This window comes from Leptidea sinapis, chromosome 46 (genome assembly GCF_905404315.1).
Source record: "Leptidea sinapis chromosome 46, ilLepSina1.1, whole genome shotgun sequence".
Classification (NCBI taxonomy): Eukaryota; Metazoa; Arthropoda; class Insecta; order Lepidoptera; family Pieridae; genus Leptidea; species Leptidea sinapis.
The window spans coordinates 510,876-527,204 of NC_066310.1; the positions used below are offsets into that span (position 1 = coordinate 510,876).

The 16,329-nt window shown below is 35.9% G+C and overlaps 1 protein-coding gene across 4 annotated transcripts in view; it reads left to right on the forward strand.

The window, feature by feature from the left end:
• Window positions 1-3,431: 3,431 nt before the first annotated feature.
• LOC126977961 (E3 ubiquitin-protein ligase AMFR-like) overlaps window positions 3,432-16,329 on the forward strand; it is a 46,099-nt gene continuing 33,201 nt past the window's right edge. The window contains exon 1 of one of the 4 annotated variants that reach the window (XM_050826671.1): window positions 3,432-4,012. In XM_050826671.1, the coding sequence (XP_050682628.1) occupies window positions 3,722-4,012 (291 nt within the window). In that variant the 5' untranslated portion in view covers window positions 3,432-3,721. The remainder of the gene's footprint in view (window positions 4,013-16,329) is intronic. The other 3 variants (XM_050826672.1, XM_050826670.1, XM_050826673.1) reach the window with 3 other exon arrangements.

The window sequence follows — 16,329 nt, forward strand, 5'->3', positions numbered from 1 at the left end:
TGTAAGTAATGGCTGGATTTAATATATTTTCATATAATACTGAATTCTGGGAAACAATATCTATCAAACAAATCTGATCGTATGCCACCAACATCAAAGAAAACCATCAAAAATCCTCGTACTGCAAAGCCAACTACTACGTCATATTTGATGGATATAATCATTTTCTGACATTTGGGCCCAAGGGTCGATGCAAACTTTGCATAAAAGAGCAGACCTAGGTCATGTGCATGAAGTGCGGTATGAGACTATGCCTTCTGTCCGTCAGAAATTGTTTTTTTTTAATTTCCATAGCAAGCATACCCGAGGAAATCTCATTTTGTCATACTGTTTTTCAGAGAAGCTTTTGCATTTTTGGTTATTTTATAGGTTTTTCAACAGAAATGACTTTTTATGTTAATTTCTTTATATTTTAACAAAAGTAACTGATTTTTTTTATAAAAAATAAATCTTTTTCCTTATTTTTCTAACCAAGTTATTTAACAATGAAGTCATGGGTAACCTGGTTGTGTATCCTTAGAGATACATTGAAATCATAACATATTATAAAGGACACTTGGCACTGTATCCGACAGGATACATGTGTTTATTTTATAACTACTCACATCGGTTTTTTTCTTCATTTTTTTAGAGATCTTTGGGACACAAAATTTACGCCATATAAAATTATTTTGATATTCAAATATTTTTTTCTCTGCCAAGTAAAGGGTTAAAATAATTAAACTTTTTTATTAAAAAGAGAATGTATCTCAAAAGTTATACATATTATAATTAGATAAATAAATTTAAATGTTTTCTAAAATGATGCCTCTGTCGTAAATCCTCTTACTCCACAGCTGAATATCTAAGTGATCGGACAGCCTGGGACTAGATTATGATTATTTTATAGCAATAGCAATGAATGTACAATATTGTATATTTATATTAAAAAGAGCGCAAAAAAAGAATGCTGGGAGAGTTTCTTGCGCCTCTAGTATATTAGAAATGACATCAAAAAAAGTTCTAAAGGAATCAATTTTGAGAAAATAAATGCCTTTTATGCCTTTTGATTCTCGGATATGATACCCATATTGTTGAAATCATAATTTTGCGTGGCGGCCATCTTGGATTTCAAAAATGATCCCAAATTAGTTCTCTGCACCCTCGAGAACCTCGGATACTATATACATATCGTTGAAGTCATAAGGTAGGCACTTCACCACGATGACGATAATTTAACATACATGATAGATGGATAGATGGAGATAGTGATAGCAAAAAACTCACTTTACTTACTTAATAAAGACTTGACTATCGTGTTGTAATCATTGAATGGCTCTCCATATTTAAATGAGATTGCTGAACTTAATAAACGAATAATAATTTCCACCCACACAAAACAAACATCAATATGCATTCAATACGGTCTACAACAATAGTAAAAAGTAAAAACTATAAACATATTACATAATTAGCGCCATCTAGCGACGGTACGCTAAGAGCGTAAAAATAACGCAGTGCCATCTCTTGGCCTGGGTACACTGATTTTACAACATAAAAACATGAGTTGCACATCTATCTCTAGTGTATTATCTATGGGCGTACTGTTGGTCTGCTGGTATGAGCGAGCATGCAACCAAGGCGTCGCGTTTGGTTTATTACGAAAAATATGATATAAAATAATTCACAAAGCGTATTGATAAAACCAACGAAGAAAATTTATAAATACTAATAAACTATTGAATAAAATAAGTTTTGTGTACATAGTTATCATAGTTTTATGATAATATAAAACAATTCAAATAAAAAGGCCTATTTTTGAAAAAATAAATCTATCTAATTTTTTTTTCGTAATCGTGTTTCCGTTACACATTATATTGAAAACGTTAGGTAAAAAGTAATGCTTACGCGTGGAAGCGAACTCATGGATTTTTAATATAAACTACGGCTATTGCAGCAAGACACACTACACCTAATCATATTGTTTCTTTTATTATTGTTTAAAGGAATACCTATATCACACTGTAGCTGTACCTACAACCAATAATATCAATTAATACAAATGTCTTATATCTAACTTGTAACGTAATACCTTAGTAGCATTATAGATCGTAGAAATATTAATCGTGCAATACTTTAATAAGCGTATGCCGAAAGATTCGTTCTGAAAAGAACATTTTACTTTATTTACCGTAATATTAGCTCTAATAAGAACCATTTCATAATGCTGTACATCAACTCATAGAATCATACAGATCACCAGTAGTCACCTCATCGAAGTACAAGCATCGTCACGTTCTCTCGACGGCCGCAGATATACTCACGTGATCAGTCATATGCTCCGCGTTACACAACCGCACAGCAAGGCCGAGCGTACTCGACTGAAGCGTCGGGGCGTCAAGCACTATTCATGCAATTTTAATCAATGAGTGACAGAGTAGGTGCTGCTCATTGACATCGGATGATCGAGGTTCGACGGAGTTTACACAAACCCGCGCTCGCTGGCCGGCTTACTGCGATAGCATTAGTTTTAGAGCGAGATAGAACACATAATATTATTCTCAATTCTTTATTTTCTGAACTTGTAGGTATTTTTTAAGTAACAATTGTAATTGGGTAACTAGTTTTAAGGATTTTGTATATATATCATGTAACTTTCTAATAAATCATATCTTCCACATATACCTCACAAGTCAAGCAGTTGTTTTATTTAATCGTCCAACGCTCAGTCTGTAAAACACCAAATAACAATAAAATTACAAAAATACTATTCTCAAGCAACGGACGAGTAAAAAAGAAGGACTCCACGCCGTGATATTACCAAGTGAAGCACCGATATTCTAGTGTGTGTGCTGTTACGGGGGATACTAGTTACACAATTTTTTCTCCCTTAAATAATCATATATGGCCACAAATACTTATAAAGTATCGTTTTTACACATTATCACAACGGACGACGGCATTTTTAAAATATTTTATTGAGACGCAAACTGATCTGTCACAGACGATGGCAAATCTCATAATAGCGGCCGATCGGCTTGTATTAGTGTAAGTGTGTGCGTGGGGCTAAGTATTTACACGTTAATCGGCTTGTTTTGGTGCTACACTTTTATGTAAGGTGACACGGAGTCCTTATTTTTTTATTAGTCCGTGTCTCAAACTAGTCGCCAACCGATGACATGACAGCTCTTTGTTTTTTTGTACCAAAGTTGACATTGGGACAAACAATAAAATAGGTTAAGCGATAGAGATACAAGATAAATAGCTTTGTCCCGTTTTATCTCAGACTAAGATTTATATCGCTTGTCCTTTCTATTTGTTACTAACTAAGTTACCCACGTTACATCTGTACCGATATTATACTAAGGTTATAAGTCTTACTTTTCTCAAATTACGGTTCATATTTGTCGTAGATAGAAGATAAGCAATCTTCTAACTACGATATTTGCTCTTTTGTTAAGACTCTAAAGTCTTAACTGACTTTTGTCAATAAATGAGAGTGCGACTGCGATCAGTCCATGAACGTAGTGTTTAAATTCTCTTTGAGTCAGTCAGAAATCAGAATGTTTGTTTTGTTTAATTATGACCGCGTTCGATTTGTTTTTTTTCTAAGTATGTGATTGTAAATTATTGTTGACGTACGAACGTGTTTAAATGTTAATTAGTTAGTACCTTTTTATGTTTAAATTGAGCTGGACGTGTTTTGAATTATACCAATATACGATTGTGGACTATTTAAAAGATGCCTGTGACGATTATAGACAGGTTGCCCTTGCCGAACCTCAAGGTTTATTCGGCGGGAAGTGTTTTGCTTTTTTCGGTAGCCGTATATTATTCAGTCAATATCACTAGTGACCCTAACTGGAGGGTGAATGCAACACTGCAGCGGTTCGAGGTGGACTCTGATGGAAAGAAGGAAAATGCTGAAGCTGTCTCAGGGGTTTCGCCAGTAGCTTTCAATGTGACGAGGAATCTCACGGAGCAAGTTCTAGAAGTTATGACATTTATGATGCATGAACCACTTTGCATGTGGGTAAGTTAAAAATAAATTGATCTTAAATTAGAGTTTTTTTCTCTATATTTTGATTCCATTTATTAATGCTATGTTTGCTTTATTTTAAGATAAGTAACTCGGAGTTGCAGAAGTTAATTTTAATTCAATTATAACATGCCCTCCCGTTACAAATATTCTTCACTTCTGTAAACCTTATTAATTTGTTCTTTACTTTGCACGCACTAGTTCTAGCACTTGAATCATTTTTGTAACTGAGGTCATTTTCTTGAAAAAAAAAATGTAAAGAATATTGAATCAATATTATTTGATATAAAATGCATGCAAACACATAGTTCAGGTGAGACATACCCCAAGCACCTTTGAGCCTCTGTATTACTTACTCAATGCGATTGAAACCCCAAAGGATTATCACCAACCACCGTAGCTGCTGGTATATCAGATAATCTGTTTTTAAAAACTTCATGCATATCTGATACTTGATCTCATGCGGCATTGAGGATATGCTCATAGTGCATATAAGGATAATGGGTGGGGATAGTGATATTACCCACCAGCTAGTGAGCCATATGCTTGGTACTTGATGAGTGACTTGTGACAACCTCAGAGTGCTACTGGGTGTCATGTCAGTTATTGCCACATTGTTGGTGTATGTGTAGTGAGCCCAGCAGTGAGCCCACAATGCCACAACAAATGATACAAACAGTGAATGAACCACAAGCAGCACTAGTTCAATGAACTGTAATTACCCACAATGAGGTTGTGTCCTCATATTATGTGATTGAATTATTTTGTTTACACCAACATTCACTGATAAGTGTTTCTAATTGGTAATATAATTTAGTACATCTGATACAATCTGATAGTATCTCCCATTATAACTTATCTATTTAAAATAATTGTAAACAAACATGTTCTTAGAAAATATTAAACAAAAACCAGATGTTTCTATTGCATTGTTATTATAATTTTATGTGTACACATATAACCATTGCCCTATTGTGGGCAGTATGGTAATTTTTACAAGACATTTGTGGCAAACATGGCACTAATATTCAAAAAGTATGTCAAAGTCAGAAGAAATATCAATGTTTGTCATGTTACACCTTTTATGGTTTTTTAGTAAGTTAAGATTATATATAATTATTTTACAATTTTGTTAGAAAATTTTACACAGGTAAACCTGTTGTTACTGATGTTTTAATATTATTCCTTTTTTCTGTGTACCAGTCAGTTGAGTTTTAGCTTCTTTGAAAACTAGATTTTTATTAAGATTCCAAGTTCATAAGGATGAAAAATGTAGTATTAATAATAAGATAAAATGGTTGCTGTAGCCCAGTTGCTGAATTATTATTGATTGTTGATACACATCATTTATTCCTTTAAAATATTGTAAAATATAACTGATTAAATGATAATTTATTAATATATTATTGATAGATTAATAAATTTGTCCTATTTTATTTTCTTCTGTTAACTCATAACAGTGTCACAGCAGTGAATAAATTGTTGTTGGAAAGTGACAGACAGCCACTGTAGTGTGTGTCTCATACTGCTAGCAGATAAAACACCTATGTAACAAGCGATTGACCTGTGTGTGTGACACATACAGGGGTGTGCATATCATATAGGCATTTAGGCAGTGCCTTCCTTATTACAAACCTAAATAAATATAGCACTTGTTAAGTTCAATTAATTTAATTATTTAGTTTTATTTGCTTCCGTTATTTTATACCAAACTTCTATTGACAACCCACTCATAAAATTTTTCCTTACACTAGATACTTAATACCTACGGTAAGCAATCTTTTCATATTCCAAATAGACACATATATATTTCAAATTGTTTAATAACTTAATACCTAGATGACAACATTAATGTCTTTGGTGTGTGCCTCTTTTTTACTAATAATTATTGAATTAATAATAAATAAAATAATTGCATCACATTAAAAAATATTCATTAAATAGCAGGGGGGGGGGGTATTAGTAAATAACTTCAATTGATGTGGTATAACTTATGTCATACCAGGGGTGAGGGGTACCTCCTAACCCCTGATACTGCTCCCATTACCATGATAATGCACCATTTCAGAGAAAAAATCATTATAACCTAACCTCAAATTATGACATTTTTAAAAGTAGGGAAGGTTCCCTCACTCTCTAATTTGCAAACAGGGAGGAAAGAAAGGGAAACGGCAACAATTCGGTTCTGGCACTCGCCGGCCGCTGCCGCGGCACCCTAGGCTCGGCTCGTGTGTTGTTTTAACTGTTCTAACATAACCTAACCTAACCAATTTTTATAAATTATAGTTCATATAGCTTTGGTTCACGATTGTACTGCTACTAATCTGATTACAAGGTAATGCACAGTCATAAAAAAATTACAACACTTAAATAAAACACAGAACACAGAAACATTCACGCAACCACGACAGAAATTAGCATTACCTTGTAATCACAGTATATATAGTGCATCATTATAATCGCTAGTGGTATCAATATAGACTTAACCTCTATCAAATACAATATATTTTAATTCGTGCTACGCGACACTAAGTGCAACCACAAAGGCCTCCCTGTAGATCTCCATAACAGTAGGTCCTGCGCTGCATTCAACGTATAGCCAAGTGTCTATTACAAAAATAATTCGGAAATAAGAACCGAGCTACAAAGCTACCTGTCTATTGACCATTAAACCGGTCGGACGCGGAAATATGTGAAATAAGTCTGTATAAGTATTACATTATGTTTTAATGAATTAAGAACTTCCTGTTAAATGTTCCGTAATATATTGTGAACGAGTTGGTTGGGCGGCCGCGGCGCGACGCAAGCGGCTGGAAGTTTCCGTCTTCCGAACCATGAACTGTTTGAACAGGTTGGAATGTCCAGCACTTGTCGAGGGCACCGCTCGCCGGTAGGGACGCCGCGGCCTGCCAGCTCGGCTCAAATATATCACACGATTATCAAAACAGAGAGTATTATCCCTACTAATATTATAAATGTGAATGTAATTTTGTTTGTTACTCTTTTACGCCGGAGCTACTGAACCGATTTTGATGAAATTTGTTACAGCGCTAGACTAGAACTTGGTTAAGGACATAGGCTACATTTTATCGCGGAAAAATCCATCTAGCGAGCTATAACTATATCAATAGTAGGTTTAGTTTGCCAAGGCAATCTTTCTCGAAATAAGATTGATATAATATGTTGGGAACGGGAGCGAAAACGGGAACCGTAACTGGAATAGGACATGAGACAATCTTCAATTCCAAACTTGCTTATTTTTTTTAAACCCTTTAAATACGCGGACAAAGTCGCGGGCATCAGCTAGTAAAATATAAAACGCTTAATATACGATTGCCCCTAATTATACCAGTAACGGATATGTAATGTGCATATTAATTAGCTTACGCGGTCGTTAACATTTTAAATACTTAAGAATAAGTTTGCTTTTATTTATAAATTTTGTTCAATGTTGTTAGTAAATAGCTAAACGATAGTAATAAGTATGTGATGGATGTACACACATCCCCATGCACATTGCACATCCCCCCTTCACCAGAATACCGGCTCTACCAGAGTCCGATAATCCCTTTCCGAGTATTCGCGCTTGGGCTGCCCGTCGTATTCCGGGGAGGGCACAGAACCGCGCACATCCGAGGACGAACGAGGCAGTAACACCACGGCACCCCGGCCCCGCTCCACGCTTAATGTGGAGAAACCTCTTCGGCGAGCTCTTGTTCGTTGGGAAGTCGAGCGGGCCGGATGGCATTTCTCCATCGTGCTTAGAACGTGTGATCAAAGTCAAAAACTGATACTTAATTGACATGAAATCAACAGATTGCCGATCAACGTCAATCACTAAAAATACAATTTAAATGCATGCTAATTTCACAAGAGTTTATACGTATGATATATATATATATTTTAAAAATAATGTTATCTAGTAAAATATCATAAGGTTGAACCATAAAATTTATAAAAAGTTACTAATACTATTTCATTCTACATTATTTTCTATATTATGTATATTGTAATATCGTTTACGTAATCATTAATATTTTAATAAACCTTCAACATAAGTCTGCGTCTGCCTGTGTGATCCTGAGTTGACGCCGGTCTTAACACGCTTATTCCGACACTCATACTCAAAAGGTGTATTCTCTGACTGATGTAAGTCAGACCATGTCCATCCGATATAAAACAGGAGACAGTTCGGATCCGGCAAACTGCAGGTCTATAGCTATTAGAGGTAATATATAAGCAGGGAGGCCTGCTTTCCAAAATCATGGAGAGCATAATTTACCACCAGCTCTTGGTATACCTAGAGGGTCACCAGTTGATCAATGTCCGACAGTACGGCTTTCGCCTTGGTCGGTCGGCAGGTGATCTTCTGGTATACCTACCACATAAGTGGGCGACGAGCATGGAAGAAGGCCTGACAGTCAGCCTAGATATAGTGAAGGCCTTTGATTGTATATGGCACAAGGCGGTTCTCTCAACACTTCCATCATTTGGGCTTCCCGAGTATTTATGCAAGTGGACCTCCAGCTTCCTCACTGGGCACAGCATACAAGTCGTTGTCGACGTTAATTGCTCGAACCCGAAGCCCGTGAACGCTGGCGTACCTCAAGGCTGTGTGCTATCTCCTACACTGTTTTTTCTGCATATCATGTTGGACATCTCAAACATACATTGCTATGCAGGTGACAGTACTGGTGATGCCATATGCATGGGCCGAAGAAGCTGGGCTTCATAAATAGAGTGCGGCAATACTTCAAGCCGGCCCACATTCTAGCGCTGTACAAAGCGCTAGAATGTGTGGTAATTCCACACTCGCGCGACACACCACAAAATATTTTCATCCTCACCATCTGGATGTGTTGCGTTCACATGCACATTCACAGTACGGTTTTCAAGGAACTTTCATGCACGTACTACAAGGCTGTGGAATGAGCTTCCTTGTGCGGTGTTTCCGAGACGATACGACATGGGACCTTCAGCGCGTACACCTTCCTTAAAGGCCGGCAACGCTTCTGTCATTGCTCTGATGATGCGAGAGAACGTGGGCAGCGGTGATCACTTAACACCAGGGGACCCGTACAGAATAAAGTGCTTTCTGAATGATACACTACACCTTGAGATTGGTACGATCGACTGCCGGCTATTCAATAAATTATAATAACTTAAGTGCAGTATTGTTCAAATTACAAAATATCTCCGCCGAGTTTCTGTCATTAAGACGTTGAATAAGTCAATTAGAAATATTTTTTTGAAAAAAAAATATGCTAACTATTCTAGTCATGAGTCGGAGTTCCGAACACCAGACCCGCCACCGCCCGTACTCGGACAGCCTTAGTGACAACCGCTCGTGCAAGATGTTCACGCAGCAGCATGTGTGTGTATGTACTCGCCGTAGCTTCAGAGATAGCGGTGCTCCTTATACTAACAATATACTACCGTATACACAAACAAGCTGACAGCCGGATTAAGCGTGACCAATTTTGATTTGTCAACTTGTGCTTTAGCTGGTGATTTGATATTCAAAATACTAAAGATCTAAGAGTGGCTGACTCTTTACACTTCTCATTCAAAATAGATTACAGTTATAATCAATGTTGCTGCACCTCCGTTGGTGTTCATCATATGGTATGTCAACAGTATGGCACAGTAGCGGAGAACTCGGCAGCCGTAGAAAGTGTAACTGTAGTGTGCTCAGCCAATATTGTCTGTTCGGGTTCACACTCTCTCTTTTAGACAGTTCCATAATTACATCTCCGCCAATATTTATTATTGCTCATTAAGTAAATGACTCTGTCAGTTTTCTGCTTACATGACGAATGTGCGCCGCTATCTCCGCGTCTAGATAACGGAACAGCTTCGACCCACTAGAGACTGTTGATAGTGTACATTACACAGTACACACTCCCGAGCGTGCGCCGGCAGCCTCGGGCCGAAGCTGACGTTAAGGATTACATTGTTCACACGTACTCGGACTAACTAGATTACGATATGTTTGGTGTGGTATCCTGTTTCCACAATTAATCTCCTTAATTAGGTCCTTTTGGTGCACAGGGCTGGATAATTAGTCCAACTACCGTGTCCCCCTAGTACCCCATTTTGGAGGATTTTTGTCCGTTGGACGACCACTCCTGTACATTACAGGATAACATGAGTGCCCGTTTTGTCCTCCACCAGACAACCTCTGCATTTGGGGCTGTCCGTAATGCCGATTATGAAGAGATGTTTATCTAGTGCTGGGGGCGCCTCACAATAGTTCGGAGGTCATGTTTATTAAAGGTATCGATTCGAGTAGTCAGTGTGCAGCTTGAGAGGCTCGTTATTGTTAGAGTGCGTAGCTGGAGGCTAATGACAAGATATCCATTGGCGAGCGGCTCGAGTCATTAAACCCGCCAGGTCATCGTCATAATAATGAGTGTCGTGACGAGCGCCAGCCACGGCTCGAGTGTTCCGCACTAGTGACGAGTATGAGCAGTAGCCGGTGCGCCGGCCCGCCGGCTACTGCTCACACGGAGCAGATTATTTCGGAGATTATCTAAAATAAAGCAAATGATAAATATCGGCATTATAATTGTAAAAGTAATTGTAATTCAACTGGTGTAAAGTTTCACTCATTTTGATATAACTTATTTAAATTCTGGGCCGGGAGTTACACAGTGAATCTCCATCCAGATGTGGCTTCAGGTCGTCAGTTTCATTCTCGTCATCATTTCGTCATCACAAACATTCGATTCAAGCTGTGACTATATCGTGCATAACCTTAATCAAATGAGGAAGCACAATCAAGTTCTGTTCACGTTTCAAGGTAGATAGTGACTTGCGTCCGGTAACGAACATATTTTTCATTGCTAAATAATATCCTATCTACATGATTTATTAGAAAATTAGTGACAAAACCGAAAACTTTACTTTTTCCCTAATGTTCTGATTGTTCCGATTCGAAATACGATTTTTCACGTTTTTGAAAGTTTAATGAAAATAGAATGTATATTTTTTTATGCATAGTCAGCAGATTATTGAAGAAAAAAAAACGGTTACGCCTAGTTTAATTTTGTTTACGCGATTGATATCAAAATCAAAATGATTTAACGGGGCTATTAGAGAATAAAAAATTTCAAGTTTGTTGGATTGTTGAGTTCTGTACCGATCAATCTCTGAGAACAATGTTTCGATCTATATCACACAAGTTATCGTCTATCTCAATATGGTCATAGTTGACGTGCAGCCGACCTTCAACTTGGTAATACGTATCCCTACTAATATTATAAATGTGAATGCAAGTTTGTTTGTTACGCTTTCACGCCTAAACCTCTCAACCGATTTCGATGAAATTTAAAAAGTACATAGGCTACCTTTTGTTGCGATAAAATAAATGGATTGAAATAGGGGATGAAAGTTTGTATGGAAATTAGTCTTTGTAAGGTGCCTAACCTTTGTATGTATGGAAATACAAAAAACGCCACGCTTTCACGCCTTACTCCAAATTGGATTTTGATTATATTTGGAACAAAAATAGACTAAACCTTGGGAAAGGACATAAGCTACCATATTTCGTAAAAAAAAAGGCATGAATAAGTTGAAATAAGGGATGAAAGTTTGCATAATAATTAGTAATTTTCGTTGATAAAAATAAAAAATGCTGCCCATAGTAGGTAATTATCCCATGCAAAACATTAAGTAAGTAGTCGGGTATCGTGTTTTCTGTTCAGAATGCTTTCCTTCACGTAACTTAATTTTTGTATCTACAAACTCAAAAGGCTTCATACAATTTTTAATTTACCATAATATAACAATTAATAAAAATTAATTGTTATATTATGGTAATAATACATCTACACTTTCTCATGTACAACAATTACGCTGCGTCATAGATGACGTTAATATTGTAATTGCTTGTCAAAAACAGAATCGGAATATGGTGGGGTCACATTGTACGTTGTCCAAGTATTGTATTAAAACAAGCAGGTACCCGCGTCTTTGCCCGCGTAGATTTCAGGGTAACAAATAAGTAATTGTGTTTCAGAAGCAGGCTTATGAGTGTCATATAAAACTTTGAATCCGGAGTGTACCGGCCAACTTTTCTATTGCATCTGGCAATTCACTCTGCCATTTCTTTGAATTATTATATTTTATTTTTTAGAAATGGACAAATGATACTTATCGATGAACGCACAAACTTGTGTCTTCTTCTTAGACTAGACTAAATTATGTCGGCCCCTTTCCGAGACTTGTATAGCATAGTCTCGATTTCACATGCTTGTGCGGGCTGCGGGGCATAACATAAGATAAAATTTATACAAAGCATGCAAATGTCAGAGAATTACAATTATTTAAATATGAATGAGACAATTTAAGAATTCATTTACATTATAATATTATGCTGATGACAAAAAAAAATTTTTAAGAGTTAATCTAAATTTATATTTGGGTAATTTTTGTACACAGTCGGGTTATTTTATTATAATTTAACACATATTCCGTATGCGTTACGTTGAAGCAATGAAGTACGTTGTGGTCTATCCAAGACCAGTGTATGACCATTTCTGATGAAGCGAGTATGAACCTGTCCAACAGTTTTAAACAAATTTTTATGTTTTTTAACGAACATTCATGTATAGTGTAAGGATATTTAGCTTGCAAAATAGTGGTTTACAGTTTTCGTACAAGTGGATACATAATACAGCCCGAACACAAGCCCACACACAGTTTTTGTGCTACGAAAGCTCTTTGAACATGAGTTGATGAGCCCCATAATAGTAAACCATATCTAAGATTTGAGGCTACGTAACCATGATATGTTAAAAGAGCTACCTACACAGATGCAGTTTGGTGTAATATTGATAGAAAGTTTATTGCAAATCTTGTCTATATGGTTAGTGCAAGTTAAATAGTAAATCAATTGTTATATCCAACAATGTGCTGCTTTCTACTTCTTCAATTGTGTGTCCTCTGAAGTTAATGCTTAAATCTACATCAGAGGGCCTACCATCAACTTTTAATGAGCAAGTCTTTTGTGGGACGATGTATATGCTTTTACAACAGGATCCCAGAAAATTTTCTAAACAAAAGTCTTACGTTATTCAAAGGATTGTTAAAAAACGTTTGTGTGGTAAAGGTTACTATAACATAAATGACTTTCTTAATGATACCACAGATTGGGAATGGAGCGACCGCCCTCAGGCTATTAAATAATAAGTTTAATTGTACAATGTTACTTTGTAAATGTTACTTTAATTGTAAAACATATTTTTGATGAAAAAAAAGCCCGCTGAGTTTGTTGCGCCCATTCTTCTCAGGTCTGAGGCATTCAATTTGGAATGGATGGTATTTTTTTGACTTTCAATAAGTTATGTCACATCCTATTTGGAATAAAAATATTTGAATTTGAATTCAACACACTAATCTATTTCTAAGATAGGACGACATCCATTGTAATGCTAGGCCTCTTATTCAGGATTTCTCAAGTTTGTCTAATAGAATATTATGAGAAACAAAGTCAAAGGCTTTTGACATATCAAAAAATAGTCCAATTACATTATTACTAAATTAAATTACATTATTAATGGACCATTTATTCTTGTGTACATACATTTCTCAATTATTTTTGAAAGTATTGGTATCATCGTGATTGGTCTGTAATTATCTATATTTGTTTTGTTGCCTTTTTTAAATAGTAGTTTGACTACCGACTTTTTTAATAACTCGTGAAAAGAACCTTGTTCAAAAGATAAGTTGACTAAGTGTAAAATCATTAGGCTAACGTCATCAACACATTCTTTTAAAACTTTTGCAGAAATTACATCATATCCATCAGCATTAGAATGGTTCAATAATTTATTAGTAGACTTAATTTCATTTTACAGAAATAATGAACGTTGGACAGCACGATAGTGACTGTAAGTAAAACTATGTCGGCTTACCTCTTGGTTATTTTTAAATATAGTAAAGTTAGTAAAATGATCATTGAAAGTAGAGGCTATATCATCAGGGTTCCTTATAATTTTATCATCAAAATTAAAAGCATCAATCTGACCTGTCGTTATAGTACTAGATTCACTTTTAATTACGTTCCATGATGCTTTACCCACATTTTTGTGGTTACAAATATATTTTTATAACAAATAAATTTTTGCACACTGAATACATTTTTTTAGGACTCTTGTGTAATTTTTGTATTTTATTTCGTGTTATACATTTTTTTGGCAGTCATTCATTCTTAACTTACATTTAATATTACAGCTATTGCATACATTATTCAATCGATATTGGTATTCGGATGTTTCGAATATTAAAAAATATAATATACAATTATACATATAGTAGAGGAGTCGTGGAAGATCGACCTTCACCGATCTGATAACCAGATGAGACGATATATGATAACTTGTTTATAAAAAGTGCTCATAGCTATTTTTAATATTTTATTATTATTATATTGATTAATAAAAATAAGATTAATTAATTATTATACAGTATGGTATGCATACCTATGAAATAAATAAAAATATAAGTAATATTAGTCCACAGAACTGCCGCAAAATTAATTATTTAATTAAAAACTTTAAATTGAAAAAGTGCAGTTTTCAAACAAAATAAATATACTAAGAATTAGCAGTACTGTACAGACGACGATTGACCTCTGGATCGTCGGCTTCACCTTTGATTTGTTTGATTATTTGCGACGAAATATAAATTCTCTATGTTCATTCATGCGAACACTTTTTTATTTCGGTATAACTGAACTGAACTGTAAATTCAATATTGTGCATCTTGTTTTATATTCATAATAACTCACCCGTATTCGCAAACGTCAAAGAAAAACTAAATGTCTAATTTACCGTAAAAGCAATAACAATTAACAAACTTAAAAACACAATTTACACATGTACACACATACACATACAGTAGTAGAAAGTGTCCATTTCAGCTTGATTCCTTCGAAAGGCAAACACATAATCTATTTGCTCAGAAGACTCGCGATACACTGGTCACTGATTAGTGATGACTGAAGTGGTAAACATTCAAATAACGAAAAAAATAAGTCTTTAATAGGGAACCTCACAATTATAGTTTATCGATACTTTTTTACCATTATTTAGCATCCATTACGAAATACCTACCCAAGGATAGGATACAACTATTTTTGTGTTATTCGAACGTTATTATAATTTTAACAAATTATAAATTTAATGAACTTCTAGCAAGTATTTTTTTACGATTTAACTTACGAAACTACTGTTTTGTGAGTTGTGGGTGACTAAAAGGGTTTTTTGATGTGACAGAGTCATGCTGTCGTCCTATGACTACAGTACGGTTGGACCAGACTCGTTCGGATTAAGTTCCTCACTCGCACAGAATAATGAAAGAATGATAATATGGGTAGGTGTGTTTGTTGGGGAGGATATCTGCTGTCAACGTTTCGGCAATTTCAAGGATAGGGTGTACTCTCTGGCTGCGAGTAGATTATGAAGACCACGTCCGGTCATGTCTACAGGTCATCTGGAAGGTGTCAAGGAAGCCAAATTGGCACGGTAATACTTCAAGCTGACCTAGATTCTAGCGCACTCCAAAAGCGCAGGAACACCAGATACTGCCTGTATTGTTGTCACCTCTGGTCGGACGCACCCCAGTATCAGCTAGAACCTAATGCCCGCGTGCAACCCATAGCTGCTCGAATTGTCGGGGATCCAGTGCTCTGTGAACGGCTAGATCATTTGGCGTTGCTGGGAGTTTCCGAACAACTGCTTGACCTGATACCTGCCGCCGAATTCCACTTTCGCACGACTCGCCACAAATTACGATATCATCTCCACCATCAGGATGTCAGGCGTACATACAGTGCCTTTTTCAAAGAACTTTCTTCCTTGACAGGTAAAACGGGTAAGCTGATACGGTTTTCAAAAATTTGATTGGTTTGTATTACATAACATGTAAGACATTAAAAAACGTTATTGTTTATTTCTCCTTTGTTTATAATTATTTTCTGTTTACTACTTGAACAAAAAAAAAATTTTAATAAATTCATTTTCATTTCATTTCATTAAATACACTAAGTATTTAAGTTTAAGTAATTTAGTAAGCGTAGTGTTTTATGGTTTTTTACGATATTTCTAGAAACACTGTGCGCTAAGTATTTAAAGCTACACAGCTTTTTGAATCGGGTATTATTTCCTTTAAAAGAAGATATTTATCGATAGGTTGCGCCCTACCCTAAGCCCGTCCGCGTTCTTTCACTTTAGGACGGTCCGACACGTTTGAACACGTCACCGCGAGAAGCGAACAGGCAACATCGCTTGTGTTCTATCCGACAAACG